This window comes from Magallana gigas, chromosome 3, assembly GCF_963853765.1.
Source record: "Magallana gigas chromosome 3, xbMagGiga1.1, whole genome shotgun sequence".
Classification (NCBI taxonomy): domain Eukaryota; kingdom Metazoa; phylum Mollusca; class Bivalvia; order Ostreida; family Ostreidae; genus Magallana; species Magallana gigas.
In genome coordinates, this window is record NC_088855.1 from 37,645,503 (window position 1) to 37,673,356 (window position 27,854).

The 27,854-nt window shown below is 38.2% G+C and overlaps 17 protein-coding genes across 23 annotated transcripts in view; 14 read left to right on the forward strand and 3 right to left on the reverse strand.

Annotated features, from left to right (window-relative positions):
- Positions 1 to 27,854, forward strand: part of LOC117692399 (histone H1-delta-like) — a 131,995-nt gene that overhangs the window by 70,937 nt on the left and 33,204 nt on the right. For 5 of the 7 annotated variants that reach the window (XM_066079592.1, XM_066079593.1, XM_066079598.1 and 2 more), the window contains exons 8-10: positions 2,268 to 2,422; positions 10,897 to 11,051; positions 19,528 to 19,682. The gene's annotated coding sequence lies outside the window, so the exon portion shown is untranslated. The remainder of the gene's footprint in view (positions 1 to 2,267; positions 2,423 to 10,896; positions 11,052 to 19,527; positions 19,683 to 27,854) is intronic. The other 2 variants (XM_066079596.1, XM_066079595.1) reach the window with 2 other exon arrangements.
- On the forward strand, positions 826 to 1,524 carry LOC136273884 (histone H1-delta-like). The gene has a single exon (XM_066079605.1). It carries the CDS (start codon positions 896 to 898, stop codon positions 1,484 to 1,486), a length of 591 nt encoding a protein of 196 aa, XP_065935677.1. The 5' UTR covers positions 826 to 895; the 3' UTR covers positions 1,487 to 1,524.
- LOC136273896 (histone H3) lies at positions 2,701 to 3,862 on the forward strand. The gene has a single exon (XM_066079617.1). The coding sequence runs from the start codon at positions 3,064 to 3,066 to the stop codon at positions 3,472 to 3,474; it is 411 nt and encodes a 136-aa protein (XP_065935689.1). The 5' UTR covers positions 2,701 to 3,063; the 3' UTR covers positions 3,475 to 3,862.
- Positions 4,659 to 5,377, forward strand: LOC136273917 (histone H4). The gene has a single exon (XM_066079639.1). It carries the CDS (start codon positions 4,825 to 4,827, stop codon positions 5,134 to 5,136), a length of 312 nt encoding a protein of 103 aa, XP_065935711.1. The 5' UTR covers positions 4,659 to 4,824; the 3' UTR covers positions 5,137 to 5,377.
- On the reverse strand, positions 5,762 to 6,798 carry LOC136273891 (histone H2B). Its single transcript, XM_066079612.1, has one exon. It carries the CDS (start codon positions 6,755 to 6,757, stop codon positions 6,386 to 6,388), a length of 372 nt encoding a protein of 123 aa, XP_065935684.1. The 5' UTR covers positions 6,758 to 6,798; the 3' UTR covers positions 5,762 to 6,385.
- LOC136273910 (histone H2A) lies at positions 6,920 to 7,453 on the forward strand. Its single transcript, XM_066079631.1, has one exon. The coding sequence runs from the start codon at positions 7,025 to 7,027 to the stop codon at positions 7,403 to 7,405; it is 381 nt and encodes a 126-aa protein (XP_065935703.1). The 5' UTR covers positions 6,920 to 7,024; the 3' UTR covers positions 7,406 to 7,453.
- LOC136273885 (histone H1-delta-like) lies at positions 9,455 to 10,153 on the forward strand. Its single transcript, XM_066079606.1, has one exon. The coding sequence runs from the start codon at positions 9,525 to 9,527 to the stop codon at positions 10,113 to 10,115; it is 591 nt and encodes a 196-aa protein (XP_065935678.1). The 5' UTR covers positions 9,455 to 9,524; the 3' UTR covers positions 10,116 to 10,153.
- Positions 11,330 to 12,491, forward strand: LOC136273897 (histone H3). The gene has a single exon (XM_066079618.1). It carries the CDS (start codon positions 11,693 to 11,695, stop codon positions 12,101 to 12,103), a length of 411 nt encoding a protein of 136 aa, XP_065935690.1. The 5' UTR covers positions 11,330 to 11,692; the 3' UTR covers positions 12,104 to 12,491.
- Positions 13,288 to 14,006, forward strand: LOC136273919 (histone H4). The gene has a single exon (XM_066079640.1). The coding sequence runs from the start codon at positions 13,454 to 13,456 to the stop codon at positions 13,763 to 13,765; it is 312 nt and encodes a 103-aa protein (XP_065935712.1). The 5' UTR covers positions 13,288 to 13,453; the 3' UTR covers positions 13,766 to 14,006.
- On the reverse strand, positions 14,391 to 15,427 carry LOC136273892 (histone H2B). The gene has a single exon (XM_066079613.1). It carries the CDS (start codon positions 15,384 to 15,386, stop codon positions 15,015 to 15,017), a length of 372 nt encoding a protein of 123 aa, XP_065935685.1. The 5' UTR covers positions 15,387 to 15,427; the 3' UTR covers positions 14,391 to 15,014.
- Positions 15,549 to 16,082, forward strand: LOC136273909 (histone H2A). The gene has a single exon (XM_066079630.1). The coding sequence runs from the start codon at positions 15,654 to 15,656 to the stop codon at positions 16,032 to 16,034; it is 381 nt and encodes a 126-aa protein (XP_065935702.1). The 5' UTR covers positions 15,549 to 15,653; the 3' UTR covers positions 16,035 to 16,082.
- LOC136273875 (histone H1-delta-like) lies at positions 18,073 to 18,798 on the forward strand. Its single transcript, XM_066079591.1, has one exon. The coding sequence runs from the start codon at positions 18,154 to 18,156 to the stop codon at positions 18,781 to 18,783; it is 630 nt and encodes a 209-aa protein (XP_065935663.1). The 5' UTR covers positions 18,073 to 18,153; the 3' UTR covers positions 18,784 to 18,798.
- LOC136273900 (histone H3) lies at positions 19,961 to 21,224 on the forward strand. Its single transcript, XM_066079621.1, has one exon. It carries the CDS (start codon positions 20,324 to 20,326, stop codon positions 20,732 to 20,734), a length of 411 nt encoding a protein of 136 aa, XP_065935693.1. The 5' UTR covers positions 19,961 to 20,323; the 3' UTR covers positions 20,735 to 21,224.
- On the forward strand, positions 21,919 to 22,637 carry LOC136273924 (histone H4). The gene has a single exon (XM_066079646.1). The coding sequence runs from the start codon at positions 22,085 to 22,087 to the stop codon at positions 22,394 to 22,396; it is 312 nt and encodes a 103-aa protein (XP_065935718.1). The 5' UTR covers positions 21,919 to 22,084; the 3' UTR covers positions 22,397 to 22,637.
- Positions 23,645 to 24,190, reverse strand: LOC136273887 (histone H2B-like). Its single transcript, XM_066079608.1, has one exon. It carries the CDS (start codon positions 24,188 to 24,190, stop codon positions 23,645 to 23,647), a length of 546 nt encoding a protein of 181 aa, XP_065935680.1.
- LOC136273907 (histone H2A) lies at positions 24,284 to 24,712 on the forward strand. The gene has a single exon (XM_066079628.1). It carries the CDS (start codon positions 24,284 to 24,286, stop codon positions 24,662 to 24,664), a length of 381 nt encoding a protein of 126 aa, XP_065935700.1. The 3' UTR covers positions 24,665 to 24,712.
- Positions 26,716 to 27,414, forward strand: LOC136273886 (histone H1-delta-like). The gene has a single exon (XM_066079607.1). It carries the CDS (start codon positions 26,786 to 26,788, stop codon positions 27,374 to 27,376), a length of 591 nt encoding a protein of 196 aa, XP_065935679.1. The 5' UTR covers positions 26,716 to 26,785; the 3' UTR covers positions 27,377 to 27,414.

The window sequence follows — 27,854 nt, forward strand, 5'->3', positions numbered from 1 at the left end:
ATAGGTTCGCGATGAATACAAAAAATGAATGAATGAATGAATGAATGAATGAATGAATGAATGAATGAATGAATGAAATGGATTTTTAAAATAAAAATTCTTTTTTACAAATTTTAGTTTGTTTAATTAATTAGTGAAGGAATAAAGGAATGGAATTTTTTTTTTCTTTGTCGGATTACAATTCGTATATAAGCAAAACGATTTTACAGCGTATTTCGCACTAGAATGCTGCGTGTAATAGATAAACTAACATATAGTTTTTTCCTTTGTCAAATTTGATATTTATGTGTTGGTCTCATTTGTTCTATCCGACAGGTTTTTAAATTTATAATCATTTCTAGAGTAAACATTTTCCCGGCACGTATTTTTGTGTGGCGTGTTTCTGGATGCACGGAGCTGTCGCGTGTTTCGTTAAAAAAGAAACATGAATTACTTCACCCCACAATAAACGACATTGAGTATACATGTCTCAGTAAGTGAACAGGTTATAGCCCTGAATAAGTTGTAAAAAAATATAATTTTTAGAGAGATTGCGCGACTTTTAGCTGTCTGTGCAGTTGCAAAATGATAGTCTGGCCTATGTTTTCGTTTAATTTTGATTATTTTCGTGATATTTTTACGGGCGAAACGCAGATAATACTTTACAGATATATCCACATTACGTGTTTTTAGTAGAATAGTTACAATTGCGGCCTATGAAACGTCGAAACAAGGATGCAAACACCAACATCAAAACACACATCGACCTCAGTATGAACAAGCGCTTCGATTTTAGGGGATGTTTTCGAGGACGTCCGCGCTCGATGTAAACAAAAACAGCGAGTGCTTGTGACCCCATTATTTCCTCGTCTTAGTTCGCAGTGAATAGAACGCCGTTTCCATTTCGTCCGAAACCATGGCAGATACAGCAACCACAACCCCAGCCAAGAAGAAGGTTACAAAGCCTAAGGTGCCAGCAGCGCACCCCAAGTACGTTGACATGATCAGGGCCGCCCTGGAATCTTTGAAAGAGCGTGGCGGATCTTCCAGACAAGCCATTCTAAAGTACATAATGGCCAACTACAAAGTCGGCAACGACGTCAACTCCATCAACGCCCACTTGAAAATGGCTCTGAAGAACGGAGTGAAGAAAGGTGCTCTGAAACAAGCCAAGGGCACAGGCGCCAGTGGCTCCTTCAAGCTTGGTGACAAGCCCAAGACTGAGAAGAAGCCAAAGGCCAAGAAAGTTGCCAAGCCTAAGGCAGCAAAACCCAAGAAGGCCGCAGCAGCAAAACCAAAGAAGGTAGCCGGAGAGAAAAAGACTGCAGAGAAGAAGAAGAAGTCCCCCAAGAAAGCAGCCGGACCGAAGAAGGTTAAGACTCCAAAGAAGAAGGCAGCAACTAAATCCCCAAAGAAGGCAGCAGCCAAGCCAAAGAAGGTCAAGACACCTAAGAAGTCAGCTGCAAAGAAAGCCAAGACTCCCAAGAAGGCAGCAGCAAAGAAATAAGCAATTCCAGCATCACTGCAGATTGCTCACTTTATAAAAAAAAAAGCCCTTTTCAGGGCTACCCATATTTTTCGAAAAGATGTCTCAATTACAAATAACAAAGAAACGTACATGTGTGTGTGTGTGTGTGTGTCATAAATGTAATATTACATGCTTGGGTGCATATCTAATAAAACATAGTTTTTAAAATCGCATAAAAAAAAAAGGTGACGACTGTCGGTATTCATTCCATGTATTCATTCATTCATTACTTTATTTCTTCATTTGTATTGGAAATATCATCCATTGATTATGAATGATATAATGAACAAAAAACAGACACAAACAAAATGAATTGACGTGCATTATTACTATCTGTGCATGTTTTCCTATATTTAGAAAATGTTAGTCTCTGCACTTGACATATATTCACATGAAACATGTAATGAATATGACATTTTTAGCCTTTATATTAAACTTGTAAAAAAAATAATATTAATGTGCAAATGATATCTTTTTTTTTAAACAATAGCATGCCCACCCTGCCTCTGTCCCCAACATTACAAAAAAAACCACCAAAAAACCCATAAATAACCCACCAAACACCTAACACTCATTTAAATGTAATTGTTAATTCAACAAGTACATATCTAATCATAGATGTAGGATGAGGCTGCATGCACATTACCTTTTTTTTTTTATTTGACATGTGATTGAATTCATGCTTGTCAATCTTTTTCAAAAGCAAACAAAAAATAAATAAGGGGCATAGTCATAATTATTATTTTGTTGAATTCTACAGGACAGGAACATGTGAAATGTGCATATACAGGATGAAATATACATGATTGTGTCAGTCACTATGAATGTGGGAACAGCAGACTATTCTCATTTCTCTCTGCATTTACAGGATGAGTGCACTGGATTACATCCCATGGCATTTTCTGAGATATCGTGGTAAGTTTATTTATTTATTTATATATTTTGTTTTTGTTTTAATATTCTAATATGTGTACATATATATACAACGTACTTAGTGCATCTTGATTATGTATTGTTCTCTCTTCTCTAAACATTTTTGGCTTCTGAAAAAAATATATAATGCGACTCGACCTTTTAGGGTATACATATACATTATATCAGTTATGAATTTGATGGATGTATTTTTAAACGGATTATAGGGCCTACATGTATGCATTGAGTTGCTATGAGTTGTTGATTTTAATCTGATTATGAACATGAAAATCGCTGAATAGTTTTAAAGACATGTATATGTTGTATTTCTATCGAAATTTGCTGTTAGTCTTATACTGGTTGCTTTTCTGTATCTCTTAAATTCAAATTTCACCGATATACGCCTAATTTTCTAAGTTCACAAATTCTGTGCAAAAGCCGGATTGAAATGATTTTGCACCGGGCCAATGGGCACGAGTTATTACCGACTAATCACAGGCCAGCTCTCTCAGTTAGATAACCAATGGCAATGGTCGTTAGTGAGGGCGCGGTGATTTTGAAGGCAGACCTGTTATTCATCGACTCGGTATAAAATTTATACAGAGAGCGAACTGCCTCATTCATTCATTTGACACTCGTCGAAGATGGCTCGTACAAAGCAGACTGCAAGAAAATCTACCGGAGGAAAGGCTCCACGTAAACAACTGGCTACCAAGGCCGCCCGTAAGAGCGCCCCAGCCACTGGTGGAGTCAAGAAACCCCACAGATACAGGCCCGGAACCGTCGCTCTCCGTGAGATCAGGAGATACCAGAAAAGCACAGAGTTGCTCATCAGGAAATTGCCCTTCCAGCGTCTGGTCCGTGAGATTGCTCAGGACTTCAAGACTGATCTGCGATTCCAGAGCTCCGCCGTCATGGCTCTCCAGGAAGCCAGCGAAGCTTACCTTGTTGGACTCTTTGAGGACACCAACTTGTGCGCTATCCACGCCAAGAGAGTCACCATCATGCCCAAAGACATCCAGCTTGCCAGACGTATCCGTGGCGAGAGAGCTTAAATTTCTTTGTCTCTGACAAATACAAAACGGCCGTTTTCACGGCCACCTAAACTTTTAGAAAAGATGCCTATATTACAATCAATGACGACTACAATTCAACGAAATTGCACAAGTAAAAAGTGCACATTTTGAAAACATGAGATTAAACCCTACACACATAATATGTACTTCTAAACTCTGCCCTTCTTATCATATTTCACTGTGAACTACAAACATGACAATGGTCAATGGGTAGAATGATTTGATCTGACACAATATAAAAGGCCCTTCTGAAGAGAATATATTATACTATACCATACAGCTATACATATGATTGCATTGTGATTGTTTTTTTTCTCTGTAAGTTGTGCATTTAGTCATAACATTACAAGAAAAATATTGCCGGAAAATGTAGGGCTGTACTTGCATCAGTACTTAAAATTTACCGACAGAAATGTGTATGGCACATAATATTTTATAATTATTGCAACCATATTTGATTCTTATACTACAGTCTCAGACATTCGTGCTATGATGCTCGCACATATAACTGTGTGTTATGTTAAAGAAAATATAAAGATAGTGCAATGAATTAGTTTAAAAGTAGGAAAATTCACTACTAAAAGAGCGATTCTGCATGAAATTGAAATTTGTGTAATATTTGTCCCCTGTAGTTCTTTATTCATATTTCAGTGGTAAAGTATGTCATGAGCATGTGTTCATGTTCTTGTCGGATTTTGTTTTCTTTTATTCGGTTTCCGTGTAAAGAATGGAAAGTGTATTTTTTATCTCAATGAAATGAACACTTGACTGAATCACTGGTGCATAATTCATCAAAAAGGGAAGAAATACACATTGAAATTACACTATAACTGAAATTGCTAAAGTAAATATCATCATATTGCATTATGTTTTCATTTTGATATGTACTCAACGGTAAGAAAAATGATTTTTTATTCTTTGCATGTATTTATTACTAGATTTAATACAGAATGTGTGTTTACACTTTAAAAATGATATTAAACAAAAGCAAAATGATAATAATTATTGTGTTCCTATGTTTTGGTAAGATGTAGAAAATCTGGAACAAATGATTTATTCAATACCACCATCCCTCTTTTAAAAAAAAAAGAAACCCAAAAAAGTTTTATTAAATATAAGAGAAAAGTGCCTGCAGACAACATGTCAACAAACAAGCGCCGAGGCGCGTTTACACTGTAGCCAATCAGCGTTGAGTTTACTTATTGCTAATTTTTCCCTGCCGAACTTTTCAAGGTAGAATGCTCTCTCACGGGTCGTAAATAAAGGGCTTTATAAGCTGTTCACGCGGCAGTAGATAATCATTTCAGTACACTTTAACTGAGAGAAAACATGTCTGGACGTGGTAAAGGAGGAAAAGGACTTGGAAAGGGGGGCGCCAAGCGTCACAGGAAAGTCTTGAGAGATAACATCCAGGGTATCACCAAGCCCGCCATCCGTCGTCTTGCACGCAGAGGTGGAGTCAAACGTATCTCCGGACTCATCTACGAGGAGACCCGTGGTGTCCTGAAGGTGTTCCTTGAGAACGTCATCCGTGACGCTGTCACATACACAGAGCACGCCAAGAGGAAGACCGTCACAGCCATGGACGTTGTCTACGCTCTGAAGAGACAGGGACGTACCCTCTACGGATTCGGTGGTTAGACAACCAACCGCCTTTGTGCTACACGCACAGGACAACAAACGGCCGTTTTAACGGCCACCAAATTTTTAGAAAAGATGCCTCTATCACACATGTTGTGAAATGTTGTACATACTGGGTTATGATATATGTATATCTGACATAAAGAATAGAAGTTAGTGGAATACAGAAAGGGTTAATGATAAATAGTTAATGTTAAGGCAAGGTCAAACCACCACCCGTTCCCTAACCCACCCCCCCCCCCCCCCCCCCAAAAAAAAAAAAAAACAAGACACACACACATCATTGTCAATCACACCTTTCCCCGACATGCTTTCTATATTCAAATTTGACTAGTACTATAACTCATAAAAAATATCAATTGCACCTTATTTCATTCAACCCAACCATATTTGTATTTTTATTATTTCTTTTTTAACAATCTTGATATTTAGAATAAGGACCAAATCATTCCGTGCAGTTTAAACAAAGCAATATATTTCACCAGCTGTTGGATATAAATGTTTGGTTATTTTTTTATTCCAAAAATCTATATTATAACATGTTTAAATAGACACATAATATGTAAACATAAACACATCATTTATTGATTGTTTTCTGATATTTGAATATCAATAAATTACAATGAAATAATATATGGGCTATTGTGGACCATATTCAAGTCTTAAAATCTGCGGAAGTGAATTATCGTTGTAACAATTAATAGGTGGGGAAATAAATTAGAATATACAGCATAGTTGTGTGCCCAGAATATGTTGTTACAGATTTATTATAACATTAGATAATAGTATTCAACAGACAGATCATATGTTAAATTGTTCAGTCATAACTATCAGTTATGTGCCATTATAAATAAACACAACTATATATAAACACAACTATAAATAAACACAACCAATGGGAATCTTCTGTACTCTAAGACTATTACATCGAAAATAGGAGAAATCTGTGGAAATCGGGCACATGTGCTGTAATTGGGAAAGATTTTGTTTTTATTGTACATGTACGTACCCCTCTGATGCATAATTTGTGTTTGATGTATGTGTATTTGAGGGGTTTTTTTTTCTTCATGTATTTGTTTATTTTTCTTAAAGGACTGTTTAAGAAATTGACAGCATTACAATGACACAACCAGTACACACAACTGAAACAGTTGTTTACTATTGCATTATAAAGATGGTAGCTTTTCGAAAAATTTGTGTGGCCCTGAAAAGGGCCGTTTTGTTTTATCAAACTGCCACTGCTTGCAGTTTACTTGCTGCTGGTGTACTTGGTGACAGCCTTGGTGCCTTCAGAGACAGCGTGCTTGGCCAATTCACCGGGCAGGAGAAGACGGACTGCAGTCTGGATTTCTCTGCTGGTGATGGTTGAGCGTTTGTTGTAGTGGGCCAGGCGGGAAGCCTCGGCGGCGATTCTCTCGAAGATGTCATTGACGAAAGAATTCATGATGCTCATGGCCTTGCTGGAAACTCCAGTGTCAGGGTGCACCTGCTTCAGGACTTTGTAGATGTAGATAGCGTAGGATTCCCTCCTCCTCCTGCGCTTTTTCTTGTCCCCAGTTCTCTGGGCCTTGGCCTTGGTGGCGGCTTTCTTAGCTCCTTTAGATCCGACTTTGGGTGGCATGTTTACAGATTGCTGGCAAACTGAAACTATGAGTGGCGCTAAGCGAATCGCGGCGTTATATATCACGCGAGGGGGATTGAAGCGAACAGGTAAATTGCGGACGTCCTTGTAAACATTAAATTGGTCGGTTTGCCCGAGGTGCGTATAAGACAAGCGTAGCGATTGGCGGAACATTTCAATCCGTGGAAGTGTTTAAATAGCGTGGCGCAGCGCATCGTGTGTTATTCGTTGATATCATTTTGTCAGCACCCAACCTACAACTTGAAAATGTCTGGACGTGGTAAAGGAGGTAAAGTGAAGGGAAAGGCAAAGAGCCGATCATCCCGTGCCGGACTTCAGTTCCCCGTGGGTCGTATCCACCGTCTGCTGAGGAAGGGCAACTACGCCGAGAGAGTCGGAGCCGGTGCCCCTGTGTACCTGGCCGCCGTTCTTGAGTACTTGGCCGCTGAAGTGTTGGAGTTGGCAGGCAACGCAGCCCGTGACAACAAAAAGACCAGAATCATCCCCCGTCACCTGCAGCTGGCCATCCGCAACGACGAGGAGTTGAACAAACTTCTGTCCGGCGTGACCATCGCCCAGGGTGGTGTTCTGCCCAACATCCAGGCCGTGCTCCTCCCCAAGAAGACCCAGAAGCCCGCCGCCAAGTAAAAAGTCAGCTCTGTCGACTTTTTTGTCTATACCAAACGGCCGTTTTCACGGCCACCCATATTTTTCGAAAAGATGCCTCTATAATATGCAGTGTACATGCACATAAGCATTTATATAAAAAGCACACGTAGATACACGCTTCTTAGATTATCGAGACAACGGTATATATTAGCGTGCGTGCAGCTGCTTTCAAGAAAAAAGAAACACACACACATTAATTTAAAACTGTCTGTGTTCAATATTTTGATTCCGATTTGCACATTCTGTTTGTATTTCGATTAATTTCATTTCTATTACGCTGTCAATTAATATACCATCCTCGTCCCTGACTGCATGTAATCAACGTTTTCCCCGATTTAATTTTGTAAAGGAAATCGCCAGACTTTAAAAAAGAGAGAGAGAGAGAGAGATAAATAAATAAAAAAAAATAAAATAAATAGACACTTGGCGCATATAGATGATACAGACTATGGAGAAATTCACGTGAATGTTCGCACAATTTGCGTGCTGTATATTTAACCAGGTCGTTAATTAATAACATTTCTAACTGAACTGATTTTGTGTGCTTGGATAACGACTTGTCGTATAAAAGGAAATATACAATTCTAGGTTTCTGTGTTTATATAACTGAAGTGTTTGAAACCCATTGATAAGAAACGTATATATATACACACATGCATACCCTGTCACATAAATGTTAAATTATTACGATTCATATGTACTTATACTCGATGAAGTGCTACTGTGAATGATACATTTATGTCAGAGATCAATGATATTGAAAGCTAGGGGTGAATATTGTATAAATTGTGTGTGCATTAATTTCGAAATCTACATCTGTATAGGCTTATGGATATATCTATAAATGCAATCTGATGTACATGTGATTTTTTTTTTTTTTTTTTTTTTTTTTTTTTTTTTTTGGAGGTAGCTCGAGATAATAAGTTTACGATTTTTGCCTCACACGTTGCTGGTAGATGGTTTCAATCAAATCTACAGTATTAGAATTAATATAGGATGAAAAATTAAACGAGAGATCATGCAAATACCAATGTGGGATGAAATGTGTGTTCTGTGAATAAGTGTTTTAACTTCGCATGCTGGTCGCATGACATTCTTGGAAAAGTTTATTACATATTTGGTACCGCATATTATTTCTTTCTAATTTAAGGTAATGGTGTACACTCTGAGGCGCAGCTAAACCATTCGGTACGATAAAAAAAGATAGGTTCGCGATGAATACAAAAAATGAATGAATGAATGAATGAATGAATGAATGAATGAATGAATGAATGAATGAAATGGATTTTTAAAATAAAAATTCTTTTTTACAAATTTTAGTTTGTTTAATTAATTAGTGAAGGAATAAAGGAATGGAATTTTTTTTTTCTTTGTCGGATTACAATTCGTATATAAGCAAAACGATTTTACAGCGTATTTCGCACTAGAATGCTGCGTGTAATAGATAAACTAACATATAGTTTTTTCCTTTGTCAAATTTGATATTTATGTGTTGGTCTCATTTGTTCTATCCGACAGGTTTTTAAATTTATAATCATTTCTAGAGTAAACATTTTCCCGGCACGTATTTTTGTGTGGCGTGTTTCTGGATGCACGGAGCTGTCGCGTGTTTCGTTAAAAAAGAAACATGAATTACTTCACCCCACAATAAACGACATTGAGTATACATGTCTCAGTAAGTGAACAGGTTATAGCCCTGAATAAGTTGTAAAAAAATATAATTTTTAGAGAGATTGCGCGACTTTTAGCTGTCTGTGCAGTTGCAAAATGATAGTCTGGCCTATGTTTTCGTTTAATTTTGATTATTTTCGTGATATTTTTACGGGCGAAACGCAGATAATACTTTACAGATATATCCACATTACGTGTTTTTAGTAGAATAGTTACAATTGCGGCCTATGAAACGTCGAAACAAGGATGCAAACACCAACATCAAAACACACATCGACCTCAGTATGAACAAGCGCTTCGATTTTAGGGGATGTTTTCGAGGACGTCCGCGCTCGATGTAAACAAAAACAGCGAGTGCTTGTGACCCCATTATTTCCTCGTCTTAGTTCGCAGTGAATAGAACGCCGTTTCCATTTCGTCCGAAACCATGGCAGATACAGCAACCACAACCCCAGCCAAGAAGAAGGTTACAAAGCCTAAGGTGCCAGCAGCGCACCCCAAGTACGTTGACATGATCAGGGCCGCCCTGGAATCTTTGAAAGAGCGTGGCGGATCTTCCAGACAAGCCATTCTAAAGTACATAATGGCCAACTACAAAGTCGGCAACGACGTCAACTCCATCAACGCCCACTTGAAAATGGCTCTGAAGAACGGAGTGAAGAAAGGTGCTCTGAAACAAGCCAAGGGCACAGGCGCCAGTGGCTCCTTCAAGCTTGGTGACAAGCCCAAGACTGAGAAGAAGCCAAAGGCCAAGAAAGTTGCCAAGCCTAAGGCAGCAAAACCCAAGAAGGCCGCAGCAGCAAAACCAAAGAAGGTAGCCGGAGAGAAAAAGACTGCAGAGAAGAAGAAGAAGTCCCCCAAGAAAGCAGCCGGACCGAAGAAGGTTAAGACTCCAAAGAAGAAGGCAGCAACTAAATCCCCAAAGAAGGCAGCAGCCAAGCCAAAGAAGGTCAAGACACCTAAGAAGTCAGCTGCAAAGAAAGCCAAGACTCCCAAGAAGGCAGCAGCAAAGAAATAAGCAATTCCAGCATCACTGCAGATTGCTCACTTTATAAAAAAAAAAGCCCTTTTCAGGGCTACCCATATTTTTCGAAAAGATGTCTCAATTACAAATAACAAAGAAACGTACATGTGTGTGTGTGTGTGTGTGTCATAAATGTAATATTACATGCTTGGGTGCATATCTAATAAAACATAGTTTTTAAAATCGCATAAAAAAAAAAGGTGACGACTGTCGGTATTCATTCCATGTATTCATTCATTCATTACTTTATTTCTTCATTTGTATTGGAAATATCATCCATTGATTATGAATGATATAATGAACAAAAAACAGACACAAACAAAATGAATTGACGTGCATTATTACTATCTGTGCATGTTTTCCTATATTTAGAAAATGTTAGTCTCTGCACTTGACATATATTCACATGAAACATGTAATGAATATGACATTTTTAGCCTTTATATTAAACTTGTAAAAAAAATAATATTAATGTGCAAATGATATCTTTTTTTTTAAACAATAGCATGCCCACCCTGCCTCTGTCCCCAACATTACAAAAAAAACCACCAAAAAACCCATAAATAACCCACCAAACACCTAACACTCATTTAAATGTAATTGTTAATTCAACAAGTACATATCTAATCATAGATGTAGGATGAGGCTGCATGCACATTACCTTTTTTTTTTTATTTGACATGTGATTGAATTCATGCTTGTCAATCTTTTTCAAAAGCAAACAAAAAATAAATAAGGGGCATAGTCATAATTATTATTTTGTTGAATTCTACAGGACAGGAACATGTGAAATGTGCATATACAGGATGAAATATACATGATTGTGTCAGTCACTATGAATGTGGGAACAGCAGACTATTCTCATTTCTCTCTGCATTTACAGGATGAGTGCACTGGATTACATCCCATGGCATTTTCTGAGATATCGTGGTAAGTTTATTTATTTATTTATATATTTTGTTTTTGTTTTAATATTCTAATATGTGTACATATATATACAACGTACTTAGTGCATCTTGATTATGTATTGTTCTCTCTTCTCTAAACATTTTTGGCTTCTGAAAAAAATATATAATGCGACTCGACCTTTTAGGGTATACATATACATTATATCAGTTATGAATTTGATGGATGTATTTTTAAACGGATTATAGGGCCTACATGTATGCATTGAGTTGCTATGAGTTGTTGATTTTAATCTGATTATGAACATGAAAATCGCTGAATAGTTTTAAAGACATGTATATGTTGTATTTCTATCGAAATTTGCTGTTAGTCTTATACTGGTTGCTTTTCTGTATCTCTTAAATTCAAATTTCACCGATATACGCCTAATTTTCTAAGTTCACAAATTCTGTGCAAAAGCCGGATTGAAATGATTTTGCACCGGGCCAATGGGCACGAGTTATTACCGACTAATCACAGGCCAGCTCTCTCAGTTAGATAACCAATGGCAATGGTCGTTAGTGAGGGCGCGGTGATTTTGAAGGCAGACCTGTTATTCATCGACTCGGTATAAAATTTATACAGAGAGCGAACTGCCTCATTCATTCATTTGACACTCGTCGAAGATGGCTCGTACAAAGCAGACTGCAAGAAAATCTACCGGAGGAAAGGCTCCACGTAAACAACTGGCTACCAAGGCCGCCCGTAAGAGCGCCCCAGCCACTGGTGGAGTCAAGAAACCCCACAGATACAGGCCCGGAACCGTCGCTCTCCGTGAGATCAGGAGATACCAGAAAAGCACAGAGTTGCTCATCAGGAAATTGCCCTTCCAGCGTCTGGTCCGTGAGATTGCTCAGGACTTCAAGACTGATCTGCGATTCCAGAGCTCCGCCGTCATGGCTCTCCAGGAAGCCAGCGAAGCTTACCTTGTTGGACTCTTTGAGGACACCAACTTGTGCGCTATCCACGCCAAGAGAGTCACCATCATGCCCAAAGACATCCAGCTTGCCAGACGTATCCGTGGCGAGAGAGCTTAAATTTCTTTGTCTCTGACAAATACAAAACGGCCGTTTTCACGGCCACCTAAACTTTTAGAAAAGATGCCTATATTACAATCAATGACGACTACAATTCAACGAAATTGCACAAGTAAAAAGTGCACATTTTGAAAACATGAGATTAAACCCTACACACATAATATGTACTTCTAAACTCTGCCCTTCTTATCATATTTCACTGTGAACTACAAACATGACAATGGTCAATGGGTAGAATGATTTGATCTGACACAATATAAAAGGCCCTTCTGAAGAGAATATATTATACTATACCATACAGCTATACATATGATTGCATTGTGATTGTTTTTTTTCTCTGTAAGTTGTGCATTTAGTCATAACATTACAAGAAAAATATTGCCGGAAAATGTAGGGCTGTACTTGCATCAGTACTTAAAATTTACCGACAGAAATGTGTATGGCACATAATATTTTATAATTATTGCAACCATATTTGATTCTTATACTACAGTCTCAGACATTCGTGCTATGATGCTCGCACATATAACTGTGTGTTATGTTAAAGAAAATATAAAGATAGTGCAATGAATTAGTTTAAAAGTAGGAAAATTCACTACTAAAAGAGCGATTCTGCATGAAATTGAAATTTGTGTAATATTTGTCCCCTGTAGTTCTTTATTCATATTTCAGTGGTAAAGTATGTCATGAGCATGTGTTCATGTTCTTGTCGGATTTTGTTTTCTTTTATTCGGTTTCCGTGTAAAGAATGGAAAGTGTATTTTTTATCTCAATGAAATGAACACTTGACTGAATCACTGGTGCATAATTCATCAAAAAGGGAAGAAATACACATTGAAATTACACTATAACTGAAATTGCTAAAGTAAATATCATCATATTGCATTATGTTTTCATTTTGATATGTACTCAACGGTAAGAAAAATGATTTTTTATTCTTTGCATGTATTTATTACTAGATTTAATACAGAATGTGTGTTTACACTTTAAAAATGATATTAAACAAAAGCAAAATGATAATAATTATTGTGTTCCTATGTTTTGGTAAGATGTAGAAAATCTGGAACAAATGATTTATTCAATACCACCATCCCTCTTTTAAAAAAAAAAGAAACCCAAAAAAGTTTTATTAAATATAAGAGAAAAGTGCCTGCAGACAACATGTCAACAAACAAGCGCCGAGGCGCGTTTACACTGTAGCCAATCAGCGTTGAGTTTACTTATTGCTAATTTTTCCCTGCCGAACTTTTCAAGGTAGAATGCTCTCTCACGGGTCGTAAATAAAGGGCTTTATAAGCTGTTCACGCGGCAGTAGATAATCATTTCAGTACACTTTAACTGAGAGAAAACATGTCTGGACGTGGTAAAGGAGGAAAAGGACTTGGAAAGGGGGGCGCCAAGCGTCACAGGAAAGTCTTGAGAGATAACATCCAGGGTATCACCAAGCCCGCCATCCGTCGTCTTGCACGCAGAGGTGGAGTCAAACGTATCTCCGGACTCATCTACGAGGAGACCCGTGGTGTCCTGAAGGTGTTCCTTGAGAACGTCATCCGTGACGCTGTCACATACACAGAGCACGCCAAGAGGAAGACCGTCACAGCCATGGACGTTGTCTACGCTCTGAAGAGACAGGGACGTACCCTCTACGGATTCGGTGGTTAGACAACCAACCGCCTTTGTGCTACACGCACAGGACAACAAACGGCCGTTTTAACGGCCACCAAATTTTTAGAAAAGATGCCTCTATCACACATGTTGTGAAATGTTGTACATACTGGGTTATGATATATGTATATCTGACATAAAGAATAGAAGTTAGTGGAATACAGAAAGGGTTAATGATAAATAGTTAATGTTAAGGCAAGGTCAAACCACCACCCGTTCCCTAACCCACCCCCCCCCCCCCCCCCCCAAAAAAAAAAAAAAACAAGACACACACACATCATTGTCAATCACACCTTTCCCCGACATGCTTTCTATATTCAAATTTGACTAGTACTATAACTCATAAAAAATATCAATTGCACCTTATTTCATTCAACCCAACCATATTTGTATTTTTATTATTTCTTTTTTAACAATCTTGATATTTAGAATAAGGACCAAATCATTCCGTGCAGTTTAAACAAAGCAATATATTTCACCAGCTGTTGGATATAAATGTTTGGTTATTTTTTTATTCCAAAAATCTATATTATAACATGTTTAAATAGACACATAATATGTAAACATAAACACATCATTTATTGATTGTTTTCTGATATTTGAATATCAATAAATTACAATGAAATAATATATGGGCTATTGTGGACCATATTCAAGTCTTAAAATCTGCGGAAGTGAATTATCGTTGTAACAATTAATAGGTGGGGAAATAAATTAGAATATACAGCATAGTTGTGTGCCCAGAATATGTTGTTACAGATTTATTATAACATTAGATAATAGTATTCAACAGACAGATCATATGTTAAATTGTTCAGTCATAACTATCAGTTATGTGCCATTATAAATAAACACAACTATATATAAACACAACTATAAATAAACACAACCAATGGGAATCTTCTGTACTCTAAGACTATTACATCGAAAATAGGAGAAATCTGTGGAAATCGGGCACATGTGCTGTAATTGGGAAAGATTTTGTTTTTATTGTACATGTACGTACCCCTCTGATGCATAATTTGTGTTTGATGTATGTGTATTTGAGGGGTTTTTTTTTCTTCATGTATTTGTTTATTTTTCTTAAAGGACTGTTTAAGAAATTGACAGCATTACAATGACACAACCAGTACACACAACTGAAACAGTTGTTTACTATTGCATTATAAAGATGGTAGCTTTTCGAAAAATTTGTGTGGCCCTGAAAAGGGCCGTTTTGTTTTATCAAACTGCCACTGCTTGCAGTTTACTTGCTGCTGGTGTACTTGGTGACAGCCTTGGTGCCTTCAGAGACAGCGTGCTTGGCCAATTCACCGGGCAGGAGAAGACGGACTGCAGTCTGGATTTCTCTGCTGGTGATGGTTGAGCGTTTGTTGTAGTGGGCCAGGCGGGAAGCCTCGGCGGCGATTCTCTCGAAGATGTCATTGACGAAAGAATTCATGATGCTCATGGCCTTGCTGGAAACTCCAGTGTCAGGGTGCACCTGCTTCAGGACTTTGTAGATGTAGATAGCGTAGGATTCCCTCCTCCTCCTGCGCTTTTTCTTGTCCCCAGTTCTCTGGGCCTTGGCCTTGGTGGCGGCTTTCTTAGCTCCTTTAGATCCGACTTTGGGTGGCATGTTTACAGATTGCTGGCAAACTGAAACTATGAGTGGCGCTAAGCGAATCGCGGCGTTATATATCACGCGAGGGGGATTGAAGCGAACAGGTAAATTGCGGACGTCCTTGTAAACATTAAATTGGTCGGTTTGCCCGAGGTGCGTATAAGACAAGCGTAGCGATTGGCGGAACATTTCAATCCGTGGAAGTGTTTAAATAGCGTGGCGCAGCGCATCGTGTGTTATTCGTTGATATCATTTTGTCAGCACCCAACCTACAACTTGAAAATGTCTGGACGTGGTAAAGGAGGTAAAGTGAAGGGAAAGGCAAAGAGCCGATCATCCCGTGCCGGACTTCAGTTCCCCGTGGGTCGTATCCACCGTCTGCTGAGGAAGGGCAACTACGCCGAGAGAGTCGGAGCCGGTGCCCCTGTGTACCTGGCCGCCGTTCTTGAGTACTTGGCCGCTGAAGTGTTGGAGTTGGCAGGCAACGCAGCCCGTGACAACAAAAAGACCAGAATCATCCCCCGTCACCTGCAGCTGGCCATCCGCAACGACGAGGAGTTGAACAAACTTCTGTCCGGCGTGACCATCGCCCAGGGTGGTGTTCTGCCCAACATCCAGGCCGTGCTCCTCCCCAAGAAGACCCAGAAGCCCGCCGCCAAGTAAAAAGTCAGCTCTGTCGACTTTTTTGTCTATACCAAACGGCCGTTTTCACGGCCACCCATATTTTTCGAAAAGATGCCTCTATAATATGCAGTGTACATGCACATAAGCATTTATATAAAAAGCACACGTAGATACACGCTTCTTAGATTATCGAGACAACGGTATATATTAGCGTGCGTGCAGCTGCTTTCAAGAAAAAAGAAACACACACACATTAATTTAAAACTGTCTGTGTTCAATATTTTGATTCCGATTTGCACATTCTGTTTGTATTTCGATTAATTTCATTTCTATTACGCTGTCAATTAATATACCATCCTCGTCCCTGACTGCATGTAATCAACGTTTTCCCCGATTTAATTTTGTAAAGGAAATCGCCAGACTTTAAAAAAGAGAGAGAGAGAGAGAGATAAATAAATAAAAAAAAATAAAATAAATAGACACTTGGCGCATATAGATGATACAGACTATGGAGAAATTCACGTGAATGTTCGCACAATTTGCGTGCTGTATATTTAACCAGGTCGTTAATTAATAACATTTCTAACTGAACTGATTTTGTGTGCTTGGATAACGACTTGTCGTATAAAAGGAAATATACAATTCTAGGTTTCTGTGTTTATATAACTGAAGTGTTTGAAACCCATTGATAAGAAACGTATATATATACACACATGCATACCCTGTCACATAAATGTTAAATTATTACGATTCATATGTACTTATACTCGATGAAGTGCTACTGTGAATGATACATTTATGTCAGAGATCAATGATATTGAAAGCTAGGGGTGAATATTGTATAAATTGTGTGTGCATTAATTTCGAAATCTACATCTGTATAGGCTTATGGATATATCTATAAATGCAATCTGATGTACATGTGATTTTTTTTTTTTTTTTTTTTTTTTTTTTTTTTTTTTGGAGGTAGCTCGAGATAATAAGTTTACGATTTTTGCCTCACACGTTGCTGGTAGATGGTTTCAATCAAATCTACAGTATTAGAATTAATATAGGATGAAAAATTAAACGAGAGATCATGCAAATACCAATGTGGGATGAAATGTGTGTTCTGTGAATAAGTGTTTTAACTTCGCATGCTGGTCGCATGACATTCTTGGAAAAGTTTATTACATATTTGGTACCGCATATTATTTCTTTCTAATTTAAGGTAATGGTGTACACTCTGAGGCGCAGCTAAACCATTCGGTACGATAAAAAAAGATAGGTTCGCGATGAATACAAAAAATGAATGAATGAATGAATGAATGAATGAATGAATGAATGAATGAATGAATGAAATGGATTTTTAAAATAAAAATTCTTTTTTACAAATTTTAGTTTGTTTAATTAATTAGTGAAGGAATAAAGGAATGGAATTTTTTTTTTCTTTGTCGGATTACAATTCGTATATAAGCAAAACGATTTTACAGCGTATTTCGCACTAGAATGCTGCGTGTAATAGATAAACTAACATATAGTTTTTTCCTTTGTCAAATTTGATATTTATGTGTTGGTCTCATTTGTTCTATCCGACAGGTTTTTAAATTTATAATCATTTCTAGAGTAAACATTTTCCCGGCACGTATTTTTGTGTGGCGTGTTTCTGGATGCACGGAGCTGTCGCGTGTTTCGTTAAAAAAGAAACATGAATTACTTCACCCCACAATAAACGACATTGAGTATACATGTCTCAGTAAGTGAACAGGTTATAGCCCTGAATAAGTTGTAAAAAAATATAATTTTTAGAGAGATTGCGCGACTTTTAGCTGTCTGTGCAGTTGCAAAATGATAGTCTGGCCTATGTTTTCGTTTAATTTTGATTATTTTCGTGATATTTTTACGGGCGAAACGCAGATAATACTTTACAGATATATCCACATTACGTGTTTTTAGTAGAATAGTTACAATTGCGGCCTATGAAACGTCGAAACAAGGATGCAAACACCAACATCAAAACACACATCGACCTCAGTATGAACAAGCGCTTCGATTTTAGGGGATGTTTTCGAGGACGTCCGCGCTCGATGTAAACAAAAACAGCGAGTGCTTGTGACCCCATTATTTCCTCGTCTTAGTTCGCAGTGAATAGAACGCCGTTTCCATTTCGTCCGAAACCATGGCAGATACAGCAACCACAACCCCAGCCAAGAAGAAGGTTACAAAGCCTAAGGTGCCAGCAGCGCACCCCAAGTACGTTGACATGATCAGGGCCGCCCTGGAATCTTTGAAAGAGCGTGGCGGATCTTCCAGACAAGCCATTCTAAAGTACATAATGGCCAACTACAAAGTCGGCAACGACGTCAACTCCATCAACGCCCACTTGAAAATGGCTCTGAAGAACGGAGTGAAGAAAGGTGCTCTGAAACAAGCCAAGGGCACAGGCGCCAGTGGCTCCTTCAAGCTTGGTGACAAGCCCAAGACTGAGAAGAAGCCAAAGGCCAAGAAAGTTGCCAAGCCTAAGGCAGCAAAACCCAAGAAGGCCGCAGCAGCAAAACCAAAGAAGGTAGCCGGAGAGAAAAAGACTGCAGAGAAGAAGAAGAAGTCCCCCCCAAGAAAGCAGCCGGACCGAAGAAGGTTAAGACTCCAAAGAAGAAGGCAGCAACTAAATCCCCAAAGAAGGCAGCAGCCAAGCCAAAGAAGGTCAAGACACCTAAGAAGTCAGCTGCAAAGAAAGCCAAGACTCCCAAGAAGGCAGCAGCAAAGAAATAAGCAATTCCAGCATCACTGCAGATTGCTCACTTTATAAAAAAAAAAGCCCTTTTCAGGGCTACCCATATTTTTCGAAAAGATGTCTCAATTACAAATAACAAAGAAACGTACATGTGTGTGTGTGTGTGTGTGTCATAAATGTAATATTACATGCTTGGGTGCATATCTAATAAAACATAGTTTTTAAAATCGCATAAAAAAAAAAGGTGACGACTGTCGGTATTCATTCCATGTATTCATTCATTCATTACTTTATTTCTTCATTTGTATTGGAAATATCATCCATTGATTATGAATGATATAATGAACAAAAAACAGACACAAACAAAATGAATTGACGTGCATTATTACTATCTGTGCATGTTTTCCTATATTTAGAAAATGTTAGTCTCTGCACTTGACATATATTCACATGAAACATGTAATGAATATGACATTTTTAGCCTTTATATTAAACTTGTAAAAAAAATAATATTAATGTGCAAATGATATCTTTTTTTTTAAACAATAGCATGCCCACCCTGCCTCTGTCCCCAACATTACAAAAAAAACCACCAAAAAACCCATAAATAACCCACCAAACACCTAACACTCATTTAAATGTAATTGTTAATTCAACAAGTACATATCTAATCATAGATGTAGGATGAGGCTGCATGCACATTACCTTTTTTTTTTTATTTGACATGTGATTGAATTCATGCTTGTCAATCTTTTTCAAAAGCAAACAAAAAATAAATAAGGGGCATAGTCATAATTATTATTTTGTTGAATTCTACAGGACAGGAACATGTGAAATGTGCATATACAGGATGAAATATACATGATTGTGTCAGTCACTATGAATGTGGGAACAGCAGACTATTCTCATTTCTCTCTGCATTTACAGGATGAGTGCACTGGATTACATCCCATGGCATTTTCTGAGATATCGTGGTAAGTTTATTTATTTATTTATATATTTTGTTTTTGTTTTAATATTCTAATATGTGTACATATATATACAACGTACTTAGTGCATCTTGATTATGTATTGTTCTCTCTTCTCTAAACATTTTTGGCTTCTGAAAAAAATATATAATGCGACTCGACCTTTTAGGGTATACATATACATTATATCAGTTATGAATTTGATGGATGTATTTTTAAACGGATTATAGGGCCTACATGTATGCATTGAGTTGCTATGAGTTGTTGATTTTAATCTGATTATGAACATGAAAATCGCTGAATAGTTTTAAAGACATGTATATGTTGTATTTCTATCGAAATTTGCTGTTAGTCTTATACTGGTTGCTTTTCTGTATCTCTTAAATTCAAATTTCACCGATATACGCCTAATTTTCTAAGTTCACAAATTCTGTGCAAAAGCCGGATTGAAATGATTTTGCACCGGGCCAATGGGCACGAGTTATTACCGACTAATCACAGGCCAGCTCTCTCAGTTAGATAACCAATGGCAATGGTCGTTAGTGAGGGCGCGGTGATTTTGAAGGCAGACCTGTTATTCATCGACTCGGTATAAAATTTATACAGAGAGCGAACTGCCTCATTCATTCATTTGACACTCGTCGAAGATGGCTCGTACAAAGCAGACTGCAAGAAAATCTACCGGAGGAAAGGCTCCACGTAAACAACTGGCTACCAAGGCCGCCCGTAAGAGCGCCCCAGCCACTGGTGGAGTCAAGAAACCCCACAGATACAGGCCCGGAACCGTCGCTCTCCGTGAGATCAGGAGATACCAGAAAAGCACAGAGTTGCTCATCAGGAAATTGCCCTTCCAGCGTCTGGTCCGTGAGATTGCTCAGGACTTCAAGACTGATCTGCGATTCCAGAGCTCCGCCGTCATGGCTCTCCAGGAAGCCAGCGAAGCTTACCTTGTTGGACTCTTTGAGGACACCAACTTGTGCGCTATCCACGCCAAGAGAGTCACCATCATGCCCAAAGACATCCAGCTTGCCAGACGTATCCGTGGCGAGAGAGCTTAAATTTCTTTGTCTCTGACAAATACAAAACGGCCGTTTTCACGGCCACCTAATCTTTTAGAAAAGATGCCTATATTACAATCAATGACGACTACAATTCAACGAAATTGCACAAGTAAAAAGTGCACATTTTGAAAACATGAGATTAAACCCTACACACATAATATGTACTTCTAAACTCTGCCCTTCTTATCATATTTCACTGTGAACTACAAACATGACAATGGTCAATGGGTAGAATGATTTGATCTGACACAATATAAAAGGCCCTTCTGAAGAGAATATATTATACTATACCATACAGCTATACATATGATTGCATTGTGATTGTTTTTTTTCTCTGTAAGTTGTGCATTTAGTCATAACATTACAAGAAAAATATTGCCGGAAAATGTAGGGCTGTACTTGCATCAGTACTTAAAATTTACCGACAGAAATGTGTATGGCACATAATATTTTATAATTATTGCAACCATATTTGATTCTTATACTACAGTCTCAGACATTCGTGCTATGATGCTCGCACATATAACTGTGTGTTATGTTAAAGAAAATATAAAGATAGTGCAATGAATTAGTTTAAAAGTAGGAAAATTCACTACTAAAAGAGCGATTCTGCATGAAATTGAAATTTGTGTAATATTTGTCCCCTGTAGTTCTTTATTCATATTTCAGTGGTAAAGTATGTCATGAGCATGTGTTCATGTTCTTGTCGGATTTTGTTTTCTTTTATTCGGTTTCCGTGTAAAGAATGGAAAGTGTATTTTTTATCTCAATGAAATGAACACTTGACTGAATCACTGGTGCATAATTCATCAAAAAGGGAAGAAATACACATTGAAATTACACTATAACTGAAATTGCTAAAGTAAATATCATCATATTGCATTATGTTTTCATTTTGATATGTACTCAACGGTAAGAAAAATGATTTTTTATTCTTTGCATGTATTTATTACTAGATTTAATACAGAATGTGTGTTTACACTTTAAAAATGATATTAAACAAAAGCAAAATGATAATAATTATTGTGTTCCTATGTTTTGGTAAGATGTAGAAAATCTGGAACAAATGATTTATTCAATACCACCATCCCTCTTTTAAAAAAAAAAGAAACCCAAAAAAGTTTTATTAAATATAAGAGAAAAGTGCCTGCAGACAACATGTCAACAAACAAGCGCCGAGGCGCGTTTACACTGTAGCCAATCAGCGTTGAGTTTACTTATTGCTAATTTTTCCCTGCCGAACTTTTCAAGGTAGAATGCTCTCTCACGGGTCGTAAATAAAGGGCTTTATAAGCTGTTCACGCGGCAGTAGATAATCATTTCAGTACACTTTAACTGAGAGAAAACATGTCTGGACGTGGTAAAGGAGGAAAAGGACTTGGAAAGGGGGGCGCCAAGCGTCACAGGAAAGTCTTGAGAGATAACATCCAGGGTATCACCAAGCCCGCCATCCGTCGTCTTGCACGCAGAGGTGGAGTCAAACGTATCTCCGGACTCATCTACGAGGAGACCCGTGGTGTCCTGAAGGTGTTCCTTGAGAACGTCATCCGTGACGCTGTCACATACACAGAGCACGCCAAGAGGAAGACCGTCACAGCCATGGACGTTGTCTACGCTCTGAAGAGACAGGGACGTACCCTCTACGGATTCGGTGGTTAGACAACCAACCGCCTTTGTGCTACACGCACAGGACAACAAACGGCCGTTTTAACGGCCACCAAATTTTTAGAAAAGATGCCTCTATCACACATGTTGTGAAATGTTGTACATACTGGGTTATGATATATGTATATCTGACATAAAGAATAGAAGTTAGTGGAATACAGAAAGGGTTAATGATAAATAGTTAATGTTAAGGCAAGGTCAAACCACCACCCGTTCCCTAACCCACCCCCCCCCCCCCCCCCCAAAAAAAAAAAAAAACAAGACACACACACATCATTGTCAATCACACCTTTCCCCGACATGCTTTCTATATTCAAATTTGACTAGTACTATAACTCATAAAAAATATCAATTGCACCTTATTTCATTCAACCCAACCATATTTGTATTTTTATTATTTCTTTTTTAACAATCTTGATATTTAGAATAAGGACCAAATCATTCCGTGCAGTTTAAACAAAGCAATATATTTCACCAGCTGTTGGATATAAATGTTTGGTTATTTTTTTATTCCAAAAATCTATATTATAACATGTTTAAATAGACACATAATATGTAAACATAAACACATCATTTATTGATTGTTTTCTGATATTTGAATATCAATAAATTACAATGAAATAATATATGGGCTATTGTGGACCATATTCAAGTCTTAAAATCTGCGGAAGTGAATTATCGTTGTAACAATTAATAGGTGGGGAAATAAATTAGAATATACAGCATAGTTGTGTGCCCAGAATATGTTGTTACAGATTTATTATAACATTAGATAATAGTATTCAACAGACAGATCATATGTTAAATTGTTCAGTCATAACTATCAGTTATGTGCCATTATAAATAAACACAACTATATATAAACACAACTATAAATAAACACAACCAATGGGAATCTTCTGTACTCTAAGACTATTACATCGAAAATAGGAGAAATCTGTGGAAATCGGGCACATGTGCTGTAATTGGGAAAGATTTTGTTTTTATTGTACATGTACGTACCCCTCTGATGCATAATTTGTGTTTGATGTATGTGTATTTGAGGGGTTTTTTTTTCTTCATGTATTTGTTTATTTTTCTTAAAGGACTGTTTAAGAAATTGACAGCATTACAATGACACAACCAGTACACACAACTGAAACAGTTGTTTACTATTGCATTATAAAGATGGTAGCTTTTCGAAAAATTTGTGTGGCCCTGAAAAGGGCCGTTTTGTTTTATCAAACTGCCACTGCTTGCAGTTTACTTGCTGCTGGTGTACTTGGTGACAGCCTTGGTGCCTTCAGAGACAGCGTGCTTGGCCAATTCACCGGGCAGGAGAAGACGGACTGCAGTCTGGATTTCTCTGCTGGTGATGGTTGAGCGTTTGTTGTAGTGGGCCAGGCGGGAAGCCTCGGCGGCGATTCTCTCGAAGATGTCATTGACGAAAGAATTCATGATGCTCATGGCCTTGCTGGAAACTCCAGTGTCAGGGTGCACCTGCTTCAGGACTTTGTAGATGTAGATAGCGTAGGATTCCCTCCTCCTCCTGCGCTTTTTCTTGTCCCCAGTTCTCTGGGCCTTGGCCTTGGTGGCGGCTTTCTTAGCTCCTTTAGATCCGACTTTGGGTGGCATGTTTACAGATTGCTGGCAAACTGAAACTATGAGTGGCGCTAAGCGAATCGCGGCCTTATATATCACGCGAGGGGGATTGAAGCGAACAGGTAAATTGCGGACGTCCTTGTAAACATTAAATTGGTCGGTTTGCCCGAGGTGCGTATAAGACAAGCGTAGCGATTGGCGGAACATTTCAATCCGTGGAAGTGTTTAAATAGCGTGGCGCAGCGCATCGTGTGTTATTCGTTGATATCATTTTGTCAGCACCCAACCTACAACTTGAAAATGTCTGGACGTGGTAAAGGAGGTAAAGTGAAGGGAAAGGCAAAGAGCCGATCATCCCGTGCCGGACTTCAGTTCCCCGTGGGTCGTATCCACCGTCTGCTGAGGAAGGGCAACTACGCCGAGAGAGTCGGAGCCGGTGCCCCTGTGTACCTGGCCGCCGTTCTTGAGTACTTGGCCGCTGAAGTGTTGGAGTTGGCAGGCAACGCAGCCCGTGACAACAAAAAGACCAGAATCATCCCCCGTCACCTGCAGCTGGCCATCCGCAACGACGAGGAGTTGAACAAACTTCTGTCCGGCGTGACCATCGCCCAGGGTGGTGTTCTGCCCAACATCCAGGCCGTGCTCCTCCCCAAGAAGACCCAGAAGCCCGCCGCCAAGTAAAAAGTCAGCTCTGTCGACTTTTTTGTCTATACCAAACGGCCGTTTTCACGGCCACCCATATTTTTCGAAAAGATGCCTCTATAATATGCAGTGTACATGCACATAAGCATTTATATAAAAAGCACACGTAGATACACGCTTCTTAGATTATCGAGACAACGGTATATATTAGCGTGCGTGCAGCTGCTTTCAAGAAAAAAGAAACACACACACATTAATTTAAAACTGTCTGTGTTCAATATTTTGATTCCGATTTGCACATTCTGTTTGTATTTCGATTAATTTCATTTCTATTACGCTGTCAATTAATATACCATCCTCGTCCCTGACTGCATGTAATCAACGTTTTCCCCGATTTAATTTTGTAAAGGAAATCGCCAGACTTTAAAAAAGAGAGAGAGAGAGAGAGATAAATAAATAAAAAAAAATAAAATAAATAGACACTTGGCGCATATAGATGATACAGACTATGGAGAAATTCACGTGAATGTTCGCACAATTTGCGTGCTGTATATTTAACCAGGTCGTTAATTAATAACATTTCTAACTGAACTGATTTTGTGTGCTTGGATAACGACTTGTCGTATAAAAGGAAATATACAATTCTAGGTTTCTGTGTTTATATAACTGAAGTGTTTGAAACCCATTGATAAGAAACGTATATATATACACACATGCATACCCTGTCACATAAATGTTAAATTATTACGATTCATATGTACTTATACTCGATGAAGTGCTACTGTGAATGATACATTTATGTCAGAGATCAATGATATTGAAAGCTAGGGGTGAATATTGTATAAATTGTGTGTGCATTAATTTCGAAATCTACATCTGTATAGGCTTATGGATATATCTATAAATGCAATCTGATGTACATGTGATTTTTTTTTTTTTTTTTTTTTTTTTTTTTTTTTTTTGGAGGTAGCTCGAGATAATAAGTTTACGATTTTTGCCTCACACGTTGCTGGTAGATGGTTTCAATCAAATCTACAGTATTAGAATTAATATAGGATGAAAAATTAAACGAGAGATCATGCAAATACCAATGTGGGATGAAATGTGTGTTCTGTGAATAAGTGTTTTAACTTCGCATGCTGGTCGCATGACATTCTTGGAAAAGTTTATTACATATTTGGTACCGCATATTATTTCTTTCTAATTTAAGGTAATGGTGTACACTCTGAGGCGCAGCTAAACCATTCGGTACGATAAAAAAAGATAGGTTCGCGATGAATACAAAATGAATGAATGAATGAATGAATGAATGAATGAATGAATGAATGAATGAATGAATGAAATGGATTTTTAAAATAAAAATTCTTTTTTACAAATTTTAGTTTGTTTAATTAATTAGTGAAGGAATAAAGGAATGGAATTTTTTTTTTCTTTGTCGGATTACAATTCGTATATAAGCAAAACGATTTTACAGCGTATTTCGCACTAGAATGCTGCGTGTAATAGATAAACTAACATATAGTTTTTTCCTTTGTCAAATTTGATATTTATGTGTTGGTCTCATTTGTTCTATCCGACAGGTTTTTAAATTTATAATCATTTCTAGAGTAAACATTTTCCCGGCACGTATTTTTGTGTGGCGTGTTTCTGGATGCACGGAGCTGTCGCGTGTTTCGTTAAAAAAGAAACATGAATTACTTCACCCCACAATAAACGACATTGAGTATACATGTCTCAGTAAGTGAACAGGTTATAGCCCTGAATAAGTTGTAAAAAAATATAATTTTTAGAGAGATTGCGCGACTTTTAGCTGTCTGTGCAGTTGCAAAATGATAGTCTGGCCTATGTTTTCGTTTAATTTTGATTATTTTCGTGATATTTTTACGGGCGAAACGCAGATAATACTTTACAGATATATCCACATTACGTGTTTTTAGTAGAATAGTTACAATTGCGGCCTATGAAACGTCGAAACAAGGATGCAAACACCAACATCAAAACACACATCGACCTCAGTATGAACAAGCGCTTCGATTTTAGGGGATGTTTTCGAGGACGTCCGCGCTCGATGTAAACAAAAACAGCGAGTGCTTGTGACCCCATTATTTCCTCGTCTTAGTTCGCAGTGAATAGAACGCCGTTTCCATTTCGTCCGAAACCATGGCAGATACAGCAACCACAACCCCAGCCAAGAAGAAGGTTACAAAGCCTAAGGTGCCAGCAGCGCACCCCAAGTACGTTGACATGATCAGGGCCGCCCTGGAATCTTTGAAAGAGCGTGGCGGATCTTCCAGACAAGCCATTCTAAAGTACATAATGGCCAACTACAAAGTCGGCAACGACGTCAACTCCATCAACGCCCACTTGAAAATGGCTCTGAAGAACGGAGTGAAGAAAGGTGCTCTGAAACAAGCCAAGGGCACAGGCGCCAGTGGCTCCTTCAAGCTTGGTGACAAGCCCAAGACTGAGAAGAAGCCAAAGGCCAAGAAAGTTGCCAAGCCTAAGGCAGCAAAACCCAAGAAGGCCGCAGCAGCAAAACCAAAGAAGGTAGCCGGAGAGAAAAAGACTGCAGAGAAGAAGAAGAAGTCCCCCAAGAAAGCAGCCGGACCGAAGAAGGTTAAGACTCCAAAGAAGAAGGCAGCAACTAAATCCCCAAAGAAGGCAGCAGCCAAGCCAAAGAAGGTCAAGACACCTAAGAAGTCAGCTGCAAAGAAAGCCAAGACTCCCAAGAAGGCAGCAGCAAAGAAATAAGCAATTCCAGCATCACTGCAGATTGCTCACTTTATAAAAAAAAAAGCCCTTTTCAGGGCTACCCATATTTTTCGAAAAGATGTCTCAATTACAAATAACAAAGAAACGTACATGTGTGTGTGTGTGTGTGTGTCATAAATGTAATATTACATGCTTGGGTGCATATCTAATAAAACATAGTTTTTAAAATCGCATAAAAAAAAAAGGTGACGACTGTCGGTATTCATTCCATGTATTCATTCATTCATTACTTTATTTCTTCATTTGTATTGGAAATATCATCCATTGATTATGAATGATATAATGAACAAAAAACAGACACAAACAAAATGAATTGACGTGCATTATTACTATCTGTGCATGTTTTCCTATATTTAGAAAATGTTAGTCTCTGCACTTGACATATATTCACATGAAACATGTAATGAATATGACATTTTTAGCCTTTATATTAAACTTGTAAAAAAAATAATATTAA

Coding starts and splice junctions, on each gene's coding strand:
- LOC136273887 (XM_066079608.1), bottom strand. CDS start 24,190: ATGTTCCGCCAATCGCTACGCTTGTCTTATACGCACCTCGGGCAAACC.
- LOC136273924 (XM_066079646.1), top strand. CDS start 22,085: ATGTCTGGACGTGGTAAAGGAGGAAAAGGACTTGGAAAGGGGGGCGCC.
- LOC136273892 (XM_066079613.1), bottom strand. CDS start 15,386: ATGCCACCCAAAGTCGGATCTAAAGGAGCTAAGAAAGCCGCCACCAAG.
- LOC136273917 (XM_066079639.1), top strand. CDS start 4,825: ATGTCTGGACGTGGTAAAGGAGGAAAAGGACTTGGAAAGGGGGGCGCC.
- LOC136273886 (XM_066079607.1), top strand. CDS start 26,786: ATGGCAGATACAGCAACCACAACCCCAGCCAAGAAGAAGGTTACAAAG.
- LOC136273875 (XM_066079591.1), top strand. CDS start 18,154: ATGGCAGATACAGCAACCACAACCCCAGCCAAGAAGAAGGTTACAAAG.
- LOC136273884 (XM_066079605.1), top strand. CDS start 896: ATGGCAGATACAGCAACCACAACCCCAGCCAAGAAGAAGGTTACAAAG.
- LOC136273896 (XM_066079617.1), top strand. CDS start 3,064: ATGGCTCGTACAAAGCAGACTGCAAGAAAATCTACCGGAGGAAAGGCT.
- LOC136273891 (XM_066079612.1), bottom strand. CDS start 6,757: ATGCCACCCAAAGTCGGATCTAAAGGAGCTAAGAAAGCCGCCACCAAG.
- LOC136273910 (XM_066079631.1), top strand. CDS start 7,025: ATGTCTGGACGTGGTAAAGGAGGTAAAGTGAAGGGAAAGGCAAAGAGC.
- LOC136273900 (XM_066079621.1), top strand. CDS start 20,324: ATGGCTCGTACAAAGCAGACTGCAAGAAAATCTACCGGAGGAAAGGCT.
- LOC136273897 (XM_066079618.1), top strand. CDS start 11,693: ATGGCTCGTACAAAGCAGACTGCAAGAAAATCTACCGGAGGAAAGGCT.
- LOC136273909 (XM_066079630.1), top strand. CDS start 15,654: ATGTCTGGACGTGGTAAAGGAGGTAAAGTGAAGGGAAAGGCAAAGAGC.
- LOC136273919 (XM_066079640.1), top strand. CDS start 13,454: ATGTCTGGACGTGGTAAAGGAGGAAAAGGACTTGGAAAGGGGGGCGCC.
- LOC136273907 (XM_066079628.1), top strand. CDS start 24,284: ATGTCTGGACGTGGTAAAGGAGGTAAAGTGAAGGGAAAGGCAAAGAGC.
- LOC136273885 (XM_066079606.1), top strand. CDS start 9,525: ATGGCAGATACAGCAACCACAACCCCAGCCAAGAAGAAGGTTACAAAG.